Source organism: Carya illinoinensis, chromosome 9 (genome assembly GCF_018687715.1).
Source record: "Carya illinoinensis cultivar Pawnee chromosome 9, C.illinoinensisPawnee_v1, whole genome shotgun sequence".
NCBI lineage: Eukaryota > Viridiplantae > Streptophyta > Magnoliopsida > Fagales > Juglandaceae > Carya > Carya illinoinensis.
Window position 1 is genome coordinate 8,153,138 of NC_056760.1, and position 15,189 is coordinate 8,168,326.

Genomic DNA, 15,189 nt, shown 5'->3' on the forward strand with positions numbered 1-15,189 from the left:
AAATTTAAAAATATACAACTTCACTAATAAGTAGTGACTCAATTATTTAACTATTAAGTAAAAGAAAATAATAATAAAATAAATTAAAAAAATAATAAAAGGATGGTAAGAAGTAATAAGCCTATCATTATTATAAAATATTAACAATCACATCAATGATGTATATTTTCCTCAAATGATAGATAATTCAAGAGGGATCAAAATATAGTTTTTTACATAGTAAGATGAGTATGATTTGTCACGTTACACTTTTTTCTCTTTTTGGTTTTTTTGTTTTAATCTATTTTATTGAAATCATTTTTCGAGCAATCTTTTATTTTCCAAAAAAAATTAATGTTTTCCTCCTCTATCTCTTTTGTAGAAAATACTGTTTGGAGAAAGAAAGAAAGGAACACTATATTCTGTCAATCCAACCCACCAGACAACATGAACACATATAAGCTATCCTTTTTATCCACCCTGATTAACTTCTTTCAACGAGAAAACCTTTTCCATGCATCAAGAAAATGGAATCCCTCATGCTGCATAACTTTCTCGGCACAAAATAATATGCATTTAAGTATGTTAATCAATCGCCTTGAATATATCAGTAGAGCTAGCACTAGCTGCCAGTGAGAAATTGTTCACAAGAGCGAGCCAGATCGTAAGATCAAATGCAAAGCTGAATTGATTATTCGCTTAATTAAGATAGAAAGTAGCCACTAAATTCATAGCTCTCAGGACACAAAAGAAGAGCAGTAAAAGCACACGTTTGGATAAAAGAATAAAGAAAGAAAATGTGCACTTTGCACCATTCGGATTCATTGATTTATCGTAATCATCGGTGAAACAATGCCGCCATAAGAAGTACTTGAGAGTTCTTTCATGACCAAAGTTAGTCAGTGCTTTGCATCTTCTTCTTCACAGAACTTGGAGTACTGATCTGCATCCATCAAGTTCTTCAATTCACCGCTGTCAGTCACCTCGACCTTAATAATCCATCCTTTGTCATATGGGCTTGAGTTAACCTACTTAGAGATGACCACAAAGGAAATATAAAAATGAGGGACAAAACATATTCTGGATGCCATAAGTATAATCAAAACTACCCCAAGGTAGAAAACTAGAAAAGCTAAAGAATTTCCAACGTGATGAACACCATCTACCTAAATTAGAAAAGAAAGGTGAAAAACGTTCAGGTGCACTTCTTTGGAGTTTCATGTGTATTAAATAAACAGAAGCTGGGGTACCACTGCTACAGCCTAAACAATTGCAAAAACCAAACTCAGAATATGATTAGCCGGCACCATACTGAAACTCTGGTATGGCTCCCTAGATGATTTGTAACATTGAGATAATGAGTTTCATAAATATGAAAAGAAAAATGTCCCATCTTTTCTTTCCATTTTCAATCTATGAATTCAATTGAATTGATCCAGGCCAAAAGAGAATAAGAAAAAAGTCACAAAAAGAAATGCAACTCAAATTAGAACTAGAGACTCACAAGACCAGGGGAGTCATTGAGCTCCTCGTTAACTTCAAGAACTTTCCCTGAAACAGGAGAATTAATATCGCTGGTAGCCTTGACACTTTCAACTGCACCAAAGCCGCTTCCCTGTTCTACAGGAGCCCCCACTTCTGGTAATTCAACATACACAACATCACCTAAATGATCTTGAGCGTGATCAGTGATACCAACGGTAGCAGAATTTCCCTCAACTTTCACCCACTCATGAGAGTCCGCATACTTGAGATCCTTCAAAACTGCACGTAAAGTAAGTAAGAAAAGTATAGGAACAATAGGCAGGTCAACTTCTCGTGATCCAAGAAAGAAATAAGCATCTCCAGATTTCCCAGAATTAAATGTAACAGAATTACAGAAGTGATAAAACAAAAAGAGATATTACAGCAGACAGCAAAATCAATGAACTTGATCATTGTACGTGAGCAAAACATCTTTAATCTTTAAGTCTGACATATATTAGACATCTCATTTTGTTTTATAGGCAAAGGAAATTTTACTAATAGAAATGAAAATAGGCATTGCCCAAGTTATACAAGAGAAAACACTTATTCAAGAACTAGCGACAGATACAAGAAAATCATGAAAGTCGGGTCCATTGAAATCTATAGCAATTGTCTTGTATAAGTCTAAGTTCATTTAATAAGCATTCCTTTTCTTTAAAGTTCCGATCGTTACTTTTCCTCCAAATGCACCACAGTAGACATATAGGGGAAAATGTTATTTTAAAATATTTTTTTAGATAACTTCACGTGAGAAGTTAAAACTCCAACAAAAGCATTGAAAGAGAAGAGCACATCAACAAAACCAGAACCTCTCTTCATATGCTTGCTGAAGCATCCAAAATACTTTCTACAGCCATAAAATGCCTTCTTGGCAGATGAAGCTATTCTATCTCCCTGAACAAACAATTTTATATTTCAATGTATTGTATTCAATGAGTCAAACAACGTTAAAAATATTCAGTAATCCTTATATTGTTGACATGCCATAAATCATAGTAATCTGGTTACATTTTCGTTAAATAAATTCTGCTTTTTCACTGCTTATATTGATATGAAAAAGCCCTTCAAATTATTTGTTTATAAGTAAGTCCTTCAAATTAATGAATGAGCACCAAAAACAAAACAGTCTATTGTCTTTACATACTTTCTCCAAAGTCTTATAAATTAAAGGTCTTCATTTATAAGGTCTTCAGGTAATGCCTTTTTATGGTGCATTCTATTGTCTAATGACAACCAAGTAAAACTTTCTGAACGTGGGATACTGATGAGCCATTTTACTTCTATACACTTTCTCCCAACGTAGTTGCAACGATCCAATTTGGAACCCATAGCATTCTGGGTAATTATGTTATACAACATGCAAGCAACTTGAAATTCTCAACCAGATTTTGACAAAATCTGACTTGCTTATTTCAAATTTTCTACCGATAATGCTGGTACACGTAAAGGTTATCTGATGTGCAGAAGCACTTGTGTATGTATATGCGTAAGTGACATCATGCAACAACGTCAATATGAATGAAATGCATTGAACTGCCATGAATAGAGAGTCCATCTAACACACCATTGAAACCAACTCAACTGCTCATTCTACCTATTAAAGTCTTCCCTAGCTAGTATTTACACGAGCTAGGGTACACTAGCCCTTTTTTCCGATTCACACTCTGAAAATATTGTTTTTTTAAAGTCTTTTATTTCCCTTTTGATTCTGATGGTAGATTAACGAGGCAAAGCACACCCAGGTCCACAGGAGTACGCAGAAGAGGAGATCTAACGACAGTCCACTCTTTCCACCATCGTCGCCTAGATCATGTTCTGACACCAACATAAAATGTTTCATTTTGCAAAATAAAATGTTACAGACAATGGCTTAAGTATCATTCTTCATTAAAAAGAAAATGTTGTAGAAATAATTTGCCTAAGATTAATCGAAAAAAATTTCGCAGCACAACAGAGAGACTGACGGCTCTATAAGAAGTACCACAACGACTAAAACTTGCAGAGAGAAATCGCTGGATTTAGAGGAGATTCAAAAACTCATTGATCTCTGCAGTAATAACATCCAAAACTAGGCAAATACGACACCAACGACAAAAACAAACAACACCATTACAAAAACAAAGCATGTTCTGCAGGAGGAGTCATAGATCAAGCATTTTAACAAATGAGAGATCCACTTACACATCAAAGCCTACCACACGTGTACAAATATTAATCTTCTTACCAATCAATATATGCACGAGGAAAGCAAATAAGCAACAACCCATCAACACGAAAAGGACAATACGAAAGAAAAGTCTGATATACCAGAAGAAAAGCCTCTGTGGAACACAGAGATCCTGAGGTATGAGGCAGCTCTTGAAGCCCACAGCAACCTGGAAGCCATAGCGTGGAACCAATAACAAAACCCTGTTTTCTTTTCGCAACACACTACGATATTGTTCCTCTTATTAAGGTTGGTGGGGTTTGGAGAGTTGGTGGGTGGTGTTCCAAAGGGTCGGGATCTCGACCACTTCGAATTAGTATATTTTTGTAATATTTTTTTGTTTTTGGTACCTTAACTGAAAATAAAATTTAGCAATGGAAATTATATTCCATAGAAATGGTTTATACAAGGTGGTGGGTCGATGTGTCAACAAACACCAATTAGGCAGAAGTTGGTGGGAGGGAGTGGTGGCCTATGATGTTGACGCCACGTGGTATATGACAATTTTATAGAATTTTCATACTACCGAATACCGAGGTTGTCTTCATACCAGTGGGGAGTTAAATAAATTAGTGGCAATTTATCAATAAATCCAAAGTTTCGGTTTTTATTTAAAATTAAATTATAAATGTTTATGTGTATTTCCATTTTAAAATATCAAAATCATTGCATTGCAGTACTTAAGTTGCATCTCCAGACGCCAACGACCCCTTCACTTAAACGTCAAGTAGTGTTTTAATCCATTGAAAACGCACAGATCAATTAGAATTTTCGCTTAAATTCATTTTTCCTAAATATTTTAGCCTATTTGGGTTGTATCAAAAGCATCCAATTACCCATTAAAAAATCTTTTGGCACCAATATAAATATCACTTTTAGTTAATCAAAACTTGGTAATGGTTCAAATTAGAGTAGCACTAAAATTATAGGGTAGATATTAATTCGACCAAAACTTCAGGGTATATTTTAAAATGACGTCAAATTCTAGGATGGGTTTTCTTCTTATGTTGCAGAGGAAGAAATTAAACTAACAGACCTAATTTTAGAAAAATCTTGCTTTTAGAAAAATAAATATAGAAGAACGGCAAAGAAATTAAACTGAGAGACCTAATTTTAGAAAAATCTTGCCTTTTCTTCTTATGTTGAATGAAATATTGGAGACCAATTGAGCTAGTGTTATCATAAAACTACAAGAACCCTTCAGATAGTTTTCATAATTGAAGAGATTAAACAGTCAAAAGCCATTCTTGATGAGAAGTTTTGGGTGACAAGGTATTTGCCAGTCTGAGATCAGCCGTACACTGAGAGGGGACAAAAAGTCCAACAGCTCACCAGCTTTGCTGCTTCAATTCAAACAGGTTGGAAATTCAATCCTATCAATTCGCAACAAGATTAAAATCTAACATCAAGTTGATCACCCCTGTTAAATGGAACACAAGTTTGATTCATAAAGTCCATTCTTAGCCGGCTGGAACTAGCAAGCAGCAAGCTACTCCACTTCAGCTAAATAATCATCTATCTCGGCCGGGGTTAGTACTCTGCAAAAAGCAAGCACGAGAATTAATCCAGTAACCCAGTATTTGGAAAAAACGTTTTAATCAGAAAATCAGTAAGGACTGAGAATGAATAAAGTCGAGTTAACGAGGGGCACCATCTTATGTAGGTAGAGAAGACAACAAGAAGTATGTTTTCGCGGGGAGAATGCAATTTAGGAGAAAAAGGAAAAGAAACTTTATGTTGCCAATCTGAAATTAGCAATGACAAAGAAGCAGCATACATTGTCATTCAGGAATTTGCATGTTTATTAACAAATGATTTGAGAATAACTCGCCGTGTCTGTGGATTATATACCAACGTATACAATATGTATGATCTGGAACTCCAATGAAGTTCGTGGTCTTGTCAACGGAACTATTTTAAGTGTTCCCATGGAAATAGGTGACTTCATTTTTTTATTTTTAGTAAGTAACAAGATATTTTATTGATATAGAATAGGCATAACCCAAGTACACATAAAGTATACATGTGATTACACCTAGTTAGGAACTAGCAACGGTTACAAAGAAATCATGAAAGTTGAGATTTTATTTAATACCACAACAACTGAAGACATGGATAAGGCTAACATTGAAAGCCCCACCCAAGCATTCAAGAACAAAGTCCCGACTCATCCCGGGGGTGCACACATGCCCTCGGCAAGGAATTTTCCATGAGTGCACCTCGGATAATTCAAGGGGAAGTTCACCCAGTCCGATGGCCTCTAAAAATTATTTGCACCCAAGATGACTTGAACTTTAGACTTAGAGAGAGCGTACCACCAAGACCAAGGTCTTTACCACTTAAGCCAACCTCTAGGGGTTAAAACCAGCATCATGTCCTCACTAAGACACTAACTCATACAAACGTAAGCCATGTCACCATGTCAGAGCCTCAGAGTAATACTATCTACAAGCATCGTGAAGAATGAATAAAGCGCTTACCTGAATTGTTTGTCAGTGCTGATTATTCCAATCTCAATGTTTTTGCTCGAAATTTGTCCTTCAAAACTGAACCAAAATACAAGCAACTAATTATGACACAAAAACAGTACCCTGAAAACAAACAAGCTTTGACCAATGACCTCCTGAAAACAAACAGTACCCTGCAAACTAATTTGTATATGTCCCATGTGCTTGGGCACTTGCCTATTTCTATATCAATAAAATTTTGTTTACTGATAAAAAACAATATCTGTAATAATTTATGTTTAATCCGAATTTTAAAATTTCTCCTTTTCTCTTACAAGATATATACTTTGATAAGTAGGATTGATAGACCGTTTCACATTTATTATACATTTTAAAACTAAAATTCAATGGCCCATTCCTCGTGGGAGTAAACCAACTAGCTTTACAATTTTATGTTTTAGATGTCCGGTTTTGACTTTGAACCATCCTCAGCTAATCAATTAATTTCATTTAGAAAAGTCAGCATTATTACCCCTCCTTCAGCGTCAAAATAGCAGTATGCACAGCATCATCAAGCTCCATATCATCAGTATACCTAAAAGGCATGGAAATATAGTCAACTTAATTGAAATCAAGTCATCCTTAAAAGAATTGGGATAGTGAACAAAACAGTAGGGGGGGACAAATGTGAAAGTTGAGTAAAACCATCAAACATTAGTTGGTTTACATTTCTCCCACAAACTCAGAATTACTAAAGAAATTATCATATTTAACATTGGTAGAAATTAGGTGGGGTTGTTTGACAGTTGGGTAGAGTATGCTGGTTGCAGAGCCAAAAATAAATATTGGACTAGTCGAAGGCATAGCACGAAGGATGATATAAACCCTACACTTGATCTTAGCCAGAAGGCCACCAAGGATCATATAAACCCTAAAGCCAATTTCAAACGGAGAACTTCAGATAACATATATGAGGTACTAATAAGCCCTCCTTTGTAGGTGCCAGAAATTTGGAGTTAAAATCTCAATTCAGCCCATCATAAAATAAGACTGAAAGTGGACAACCTTCATCCAGATTATGCAATTGATCAAAAATTTATAACATCACAAACTTAAGTCAAGTGAAAGAATTAACATTCCTTCGACATCAGTTCATTGTTAATACTAAGAAAGAGCCACCACCATTTTTAAAATGTAAGTTGCAATAAAATCCTAATTCAATTACCTCTTCTCAAGGAATGTTTTTGCATTTGAGACATTCTTCCCCATTGCTGAAGCTTTCCATGAGAAATATGAACCTGAAGGATCCACCTAGGATAAAATTTTAAAATAAGCGTTGGATAAGGGTAAAATATAAAATAACGACCAATATTTTCATAATCAACTTGTATGCCAAAGTTATAGAAGAAAATACATCATTTTTCTTCATAATTAATTTTTTCTTTCATCATAATTATACTCTCTGTTTGGTGCAACAAGCTGAGTGAATATTTTCACCATTCTGAGGTAGCCAGAACTCTGAGTTTGAGAAGAAGATGGAAACAAATACTCTTTAAAAAAGAATGAAAAAAATACTGAACACCGGCACAATCAATTCAAACACGCCCGGCCTCATGATAAACGGGGTATCAAATTTTTATTTTGAGGAGTGAACTATATTCAAAATTGAATAAAGCAAAGACAAAAGAATTTTCATGAATTCAGTGCAAAAATCAACCTGTATGCAAGCAAGTTACAAGAGTTGGGACTTTAATTAGATAATCAAGTCATAAAAAATCGCATCCAGTCATTGGAAACATTTATTTTTTTTTTTTCAAGTCGGGGAACCTCTCCAAGGCAAGGCCCTTCGGACACACCCCTATAGAGTAAATCCCGGTCCTGTGCACCACACCCTCAAAAGTTTCCCTATACGGAACTGATTAGATCGTTGGCTTTTCACCAAGGGGTATGGCCCCAAAGGATTGTTTGCACCCATGAAGTGTTGAACCTTGGACCTTAAAGGGAGTAATACCCCAAGACCAAGGCCTTCACCACTTGGGCCAACCTCTTGGGGTTTGGAAACATTATTATTCACAACAGTGAAAGAAATTACCTGATACAATTGAGCTCCATTGTCATCAAACCCAGCAACCAGCAGAGATACTCCAAAAGGCCTTACACCACTGCCAAGAAAATGAAAGAACCAACCATATTGAACTTCAAAAAAATACAGGAAAAAAAATAGATATGCTTCCCTGGTACGGAGGCTAGAACAAATTTAGCTCAAGCTTATTAATTACACTTCCATTTCCCATAACAAATGCAAAGGCAGCTGTTGCCATGACATGAGGAACAAGAAAGTCAGCAATAGGGAAGTCAAATAAGCGAAGTTTTAAAGCTAAACAATGGAAAAAAATGCAGGCTTTTCAAGCATTAGATTTCTAGCATTTTTCTAGGGGGAAAAACTCATATTTCCCAGTGCTTGCATTATTTTCTTACATCTTAAAAATAGGTAATTAAAACCTCATTATGGCTAAAAATTCCAAAACCACAGGTTCTGGAAAAGAGTTAAGCGTCTACTCTATACCAAAGGAAAAAAACGCATATCCAGCTTTGTGCTTATGCAGCGTCACTTCTTCATCCAATGTACACAAAGCAGCACAGAGCTCCCTAATTTTGGGACAATGCTTCCCAAATGGATAGCACCTAATCTCTTCTGCTAATGGTTAATACATTTGATAAAAAATAAGAGAGTTTTAGGTGACCATTGGCCAATTAATTTTCAAGATTCCAAACACTAATGTATCTCTCTTTCAGTACAGTCTTCCTTCATAGGGCATACAACTTTTTCTTCCATGTTAATCACTTCTGTTTTTTCTTCCTCTTTCTTTTGATGAACTCAGTTCAGATGGTCATGTAAGATTGGCATTAAGTTCAATATAATTGAAGTATCATTGATAGGATTTTCATCAATACAAAGGACTGGTTTATGGGAAAGTCATCAATTCTGATTAGCGATAGATACATCAATGAAAAAAAGTTTTTTTAAGCTCTATCAGCCCGTGTAGTATTCTTGTAGACTTTGGATCCATTGGTTGTCAACGGGCGCTAAGATTTTCAGTCCTAAAATTTTAACTGAGGACTTTCCAAAAATGATTGTAAACCATTTGATATCATAATAAAGGGTATGTTGAGTACCCAGACTGAGTGAACTCCTGCATAACGGCTGCAATTTCACGTACAAGTTGAGTGACAGGAATTGGTTCCTACAATCATGACATTTGCACACAAGTTACAGTTTTTACAGCATACAAAAGCATGCAATTGAGTTAATAAGATACACTAACAAGGAATCAAATTCTTCTACTACAAACTGTAAATTAATTTAGCAAAGGGCAAGATAAGACAATCACAAAACTAAGTACCAACAAATGCTAGAATTGCCCTACAACCATGACAACTACATTTTAAGGAAAATCTTCATGAACACGTCATCATGACCCAAACAAGATAAAAAATGAATAAGGCCATTGGCAATTAAACAAAAACACTATTTAAGCAACATATACGTGTAAGGAAGTAGATTATAAAAAAAATAAGTAAATAAAAAATAAATAAAAAAGGAAAGCAAGCCACTGATGTTTTATGAGATTGCATCATGGTGATAAACAGTTTTCATGTCATTAACTTATTATTATTTTGTGATAGGTCATGTTATTAACTTATTTTAAACATATTGGAGAGAAAAAATGAGAGAAACGCCAGGAAAAAAAACAAAAAACAAAAACAAATACCTTATACAATCTATGATATTGTTCAGCCTGCTTCCTACTTTTTCGAACCAAAACTCGAAAATCTGGACCCATACCGCTGCAGGAGAAAATTAATTTATTTTGAAATTCAAACACTTAAAAAATAGGCAAGAAAATCCAAATAACATAAGAAAGGCTATGCATGTTGGCTGCAAACAAGCACTTCATGGAGTCTCAGGTAGAAGTGCTAAAAATGTGTAGATACCTTTTTTGGGAGCCAAAATTTTCTAATCATGAAATCTCAGTAATTAAAAAGAACAGCTCAGTTTTCCAGGCTTCAACCTTCTTCTAGTTAACTCAATGTGTGTACTGTGTTCCCATTTTCCTTTATTGCATTTAGGTGGCCAACACAGACACTTCAACCTTTAGAGGTGTCCATGTTAGAAAATAATGCCAGATCAAGTTGTTGGGTGATCTGTAGGAGCCACAAAGCCAAACCCATGCTAGAATATGAAGTGATTAGGGTTTATATGTCATTTAACCAATCATCTAGATCTAGTCTGTAAATGATTTCAGCACTGTGGTAAGACTGAACACCAGTCTTTTTTTATACATCAAAAAAAGGTATTCAGTCTTACCATTTTAAAGAATTAATACCATTCTTAAGCAAAATAAACTTTCCTCTCGCAAATATAAAGCTTGAAACACAAACTTTGTATTTGTTCTTATCAAATAAATAATAAACTAAAGAAAATTCTGTGAAGCTTTTAAATAAGAGGCCATGTTAAAAGAGAAAAAACCAAACAAGTTCCAAATTTACAACTAGCACTAGACATTTGATGCAACAAAACTGCCTTAACAAGAATACGAAAATTTAACCTTCAAAGTTAGAAAAAGAGGCACAGAAGACAAACCTGTAAACAACCCCAATATTTGGTGTGAGAGACTGAATCTTTTGGACCTGGAACAAAACAAACTGCATATTATTGACAGCCAATTCCAAACTCCTCTCGCTCCATCAAACAATTAATGAGGGTGATACTAAAAGAAATATTGTACAGTTGACCTACTGAATTCATCCTAATCTGCGACGTGTGCTTCCCATTAAAAATATAAGCATCATTGATAAAACGGTTGGGCCCCACACTTCATGGAGGTGCAAGTAATAAAATGCAGTGCTCACATAACATTAATCATTAATGAAGCAACTCTTTTTAGAAAGGACAAAAAAAAAAGGTGCATTAAATTTGTTATTATATCAAAGTGTATCAAGTGTTTTAAATTTGAAGATAATAAAAAAACGAAAATTCATTTAAGATTTAAGTTCATACTAAATGGTCTACAAGCTTATCACTGTTCCTTTGAAGTGATATGAGACCATGTCTATAATACCACAAGAACTATCTACCATAGCCCAATATGAGAGCAAATACTAAACTGATGAGTGCCAAAACATCAATATGACAATTATAAATATAAAGAGTTACTCACGGATGATTCATCGACCAAGATAGAAGGAAGTTTCTTCTCAGTCGCAATAACAACACCGTTAGCAGCTGCAATGACCACATAGAATCAATAAATATTTTTTCCGATAAGTAAAGATACCAAATATAATTAATAAATACTTTTAAGAAAATTATCTCTCAGTTCTACTGTGATACCCTCATATGATAAGATTGAAGGTAGGTGGTATATGGAATCCCACATTGCTTAGGAATGAGAAGTTCTTGCTCTATATAATGTTCCAATGGGGCTCCAAGTGTATCATTGACTAGTCATTTTGGAGTGTTGGTCATGTGATTTGGACCTTCCATTGGGGCATTACAAATAATAAGATTGAGAGTAGGTGGTGTATGGGATCCCACATTGCTTGGAAATGAGAACTTCTTACTCTTTATAAGGTTCCAATAGGACTCCAATTGTATTATTGACTAGTCCTTTTGGAGTATAGGCCATGTGATTTGGGCCTTCCATTAGAGCGTTATATCTACAGTCAGCTGTTTAAATTCAACAAAATACCTGGCAAAATTTGCAACTCACCGTACAATCTACGCTCTAATTTGAAATCTTTCTCAAAGTGATAACCAATAACTACTTGTTTAAAATTTCAAAATTTCCACCAATTCCATACTTGGATATGACCAGAAATACCAAACCTTGGCAAAATGCTTGCTAAATTTTGGCTTTCTTATTTTTATAAAAAATGGCGAACAAATAAATCCACGATCCATCTCAGACTTGTCAACGCAAACCAATATTTCCAGCACAATGAACTTGAACTTGCACAAATATTTTCAATCTTCAAATAGAAAACAATCAAAAGGGTGCCAATAAAACAACCCGGAATTTATTGTTCTGGCAAGTTTTGAAAATACTTGGCAAGCATATTAACCAAACCCGAAATTCCAGAATAAAATATAAAACAATGGAAACGAAGGTGAAACAAAAAGTAGGCAAATTACCTTTAATTCCAAGAGAAGTTTGGCCGGATCCGACCGCCGTCAAGGCGTGTTCAATCTGCACTAGCTTCCCTGAAGGACTACTCGACAACAGCATACATATAATAAATAAAAAAATAACAAACATTTGAAACAATGAATATGAGATCAAAATGTAAATATATACTGTACTGACCTAAAAGTGGTGAGAGAGAAGGAATACTGACTGTCTCCCATGTTGTCACGGAGAGAGAGCGAGAGCGAGAGAGAGAGAGAGAGAGAGAGAGAGAGAGAGAGTTTAGCCTTAGAGATCTGTTTCAGAGAGAAGAAAAGGAGGGTGTGAGGGATTTCTTGGGGGTTTTCCTTTTTGTCCCGTGAGAATAATCGGAGGATTTCTTGGAGGAGAAGATGTTGGGGGTCTATTGTGAGGATCAGCCCGGAATCCTTATGGGCTCAGTTATTCGATTCATCGCATCGGCCCGGCCCATAACGAAAAATCATTAATTTTCTATGTTGACGCAAAAAAAAAATTGATAAAAAAAAAATGTAACTTTTCACAATACTTGATACAACAATATTTTAAAAGTATGGATATTTTTGTAAAATGCTTTATAAAACTAACATCATTTTACAAAAAACATATATTGTGAAATATATTTTGAAATATGTTGTGTAAGTATCATTATTCATAAACCCTCGCTTGTAATGTATGAGTTATTATATTCTCAAATCAGTATATAAAATATATCATCCAATCACTTAAATGGTAAGATTTAATTTATATAATTTATCTTTCAAATCAATTTATATTATATAAACAAAAAAGGTTTCCAAACCCTAGTGTCGCCGATCTAGGGAGGAGTTTCGCTCCTCTCTTCCATTTCCTTTCCCTCTTCCCCTCTATTCCTCTTCATCCTTTTCTCTTTGTTTTCTTTTCGTTTTAATTCCGGCATTTTTGGTGGAGATGTTTCGATCTGTTGGCCTTCGAAGTTTGACGGCTTCCACGCGCACCACAGTGGACCTTCAAATGTGCCGATCTATCGGAAGAAAGAGGAAGTTTGCCAAATGCAGCGGCAAGTGGATAGCACATGCAGTCCTTAGCAGGGTGATTGAAGTTCAAACGCCACTACCTAGGATACTTTTTTGTCGCCACGCACGGCTTATCTAGGATCGGGATATCTGTTTTCTTAGGAGCTGGCTGTCGCCTCATACTCCGAGGGCGGCGCGTGGATCGCACGCTCCTATTACAGCCCCTGCCGGTGCTTTTGTTTCGATTTTTTTGGTTTTGTTTAGTTTAATCTCTTTTTGGTTAATGTTTTTTAGTATAATAAAATTACAAGTCTCTTAGACATTAGGTCTAAAGAGTTGTTTTCCTTAGACTGTTAGTCTATAGGGTATTTGTTCTACCTGGTTTGTTGAACGGGTAGAGGCTGCTTACACTCTGTCCAAAACAGAGTGTTGTTTGTCTCTCAAACAATAGTATTGTTTAGTGAGGATGTAATAAGGGCTAGGCCATGTCAGTCACATGTGTGTACTGAGGATCTTTCAGATGTTTAAATTGGCTTGTAATGAAAATTACAAGTCCAGATTGTAATGCCCAATTTAAATGAATACAATATACGATTTTATCAAAAAAAAATTATATTATATAAACACTTGTTATGTGTGCTTAGTTTATATTTAAGTTTTTTTTATTTTTTATTTTTTGTTAAGAACTGCTTTTTTATTAATAAGGACGTAATGTTTTTGGTTAATTAAAAAAGGATGTAATGTTTATGTAATTTATAAATAACTACACGTTGTGATATATTATAAAAGAATAGCATTAATAGAAGCTATAACATGGTTTTATAAATATACATGGCCCATAGTTTTATTAAAGTTGTTTGAGATAATTTTGATTCTAAGATGACGATCTAGCATTTTCTTCATCTTGCATTATCTCAATAGAGAGGACATTAAAATGCCTATATTTTTTCTCCTTCAGTTTTTCTAGATCTATATAAACTTGAATCTTCAAAAAATATTTTGATAATTTTTCCATAACGCTTTTAATATATGGTCGATGTTCCCACAAAAGAAATTTTTAGTAGTTTTACATAATTAATAAAAACTCAATTTCTTTTTTTAATTAACTCATTATGACCAAGAGAATTCCTTCTAGCTGATTTGGCTATTTAACTCTATATATCAGTCAGCCATTAGTATTTAGACACGTAAGCTTTCCACCATAGGTAATGTAAACCAACGCTACACGGAATCATCAACATCAAAGAGGACGAAGGAGAGACCAACCCCCCTCCCCTTCCCTTGCGCGAAACAAAGACCAACCCCCCTCCCACCCTTCCCCTGCGCGAAACAAAATCCACCCCCTTCCCCTTCCCCTGAGCGAACGAAACCCCACGAGAACTTCCCATGCGCAAACGAAACTCCACCACTTCCCATAAGCAAAATCAAACCCCTCCCCTTCACAGCAGCTCGTAGCCTATTCAGAATTGCTTCATAACCCATTCGAGCAAATCTGCATAGCCCTTTTAGAGTCGCGACACCACCGAACTATGTCTGGCATGCCCTCTCACCATTTTAAATTGAAAACCCTAAAATAGATTTTGCTCTCATCATGGCTTATTGAAATTCTATTAGAGAACTTAGTATAACATTTAATGTTGTTTGCTTTGAATATGTTGAAGAAAAAAGGAATCAAACGCATGAAAGCATAGAAAATGGGATGCACAGAAAAGTATTTGGTAAATGTACTAAGAAGTAAATATTTAGGAAACTAGAGCAAAAATAATTTTTGGACGTTAAAAATATCTTGTTTGGTAAATGTTTTGTTTCTCTTTTTTCCTTTGAAACCA

At 35.0% G+C, this 15,189-nt stretch overlaps 2 protein-coding genes across 2 annotated transcripts; both read right to left on the reverse strand.

Annotated features, from left to right (window-relative positions):
* Nucleotides 1-644: 644 nt before the first annotated feature.
* On the reverse strand, nt 645-4,082 carry LOC122276240 (glycine cleavage system H protein 2, mitochondrial-like). The gene is made up of 3 exons (XM_043085814.1): nt 3,814-4,082; nt 1,484-1,743; nt 645-1,007 (listed from the first exon to the last, which is right to left on the reverse strand). The coding sequence occupies exons 1-3, from the start codon at nt 3,890-3,892 to the stop codon at nt 879-881; spliced, it is 468 nt and encodes a 155-aa protein (XP_042941748.1). The 5' UTR covers nt 3,893-4,082; the 3' UTR covers nt 645-878.
* Nucleotides 4,083-4,888: 806 nt separating this feature from the next.
* Nucleotides 4,889-12,724, reverse strand: LOC122276239 (proteasome subunit alpha type-2-B). Its single transcript, XM_043085813.1, has 11 exons — nt 12,528-12,724; nt 12,356-12,432; nt 11,382-11,446; nt 10,805-10,851; nt 9,933-10,008; nt 9,337-9,404; nt 8,252-8,321; nt 7,385-7,470; nt 6,692-6,754; nt 6,193-6,258; nt 4,889-5,250 (listed from the first exon to the last, which is right to left on the reverse strand). Exons 1-11 carry the CDS (start codon nt 12,566-12,568, stop codon nt 5,202-5,204), a joined length of 708 nt encoding a protein of 235 aa, XP_042941747.1. The 5' UTR covers nt 12,569-12,724; the 3' UTR covers nt 4,889-5,201.
* Between the last annotated feature and the right edge of the window lie 2,465 nt (nt 12,725-15,189).

What these genes read in the sequence shown, in the direction of transcription:
- LOC122276240 (XM_043085814.1), bottom strand. Translation starts at nt 3,892, where the DNA reads ATGGCTTCCAGGTTGCTGTGGGCTTCAAGAGCTGCCTCATACCTCAGG. An exon ending in CCACAGAGGCTTTTCTTCTG is followed by an intron (nt 1,744 to 3,813) that starts GTATATCAGACT and finishes CTTTACGTGCAG; the next exon opens with TTTTGAAGGATCTCAAGTAT. An exon ending in TCAATGACTCCCCTGGTCTT is followed by an intron (nt 1,008 to 1,483) that starts GTGAGTCTCTAG and finishes ATCTCTAAGTAG; the next exon opens with GTTAACTCAAGCCCATATGA.
- LOC122276239 (XM_043085813.1), bottom strand. Translation starts at nt 12,568, where the DNA reads ATGGGAGACAGTCAGTATTCCTTCTCTCTCACCACTTTTAG. An exon ending in AACTTCTCTTGGAATTAAAG is followed by an intron (nt 11,447 to 12,355) that starts GTAATTTGCCTA and finishes TGGTCATTGCAG; the next exon opens with CTGCTAACGGTGTTGTTATT. An exon ending in CAGGAGTTCACTCAGTCTGG is followed by an intron (nt 8,322 to 9,336) that starts GTACTCAACATA and finishes TTTTCTTGGCAG; the next exon opens with TGGTGTAAGGCCTTTTGGAG.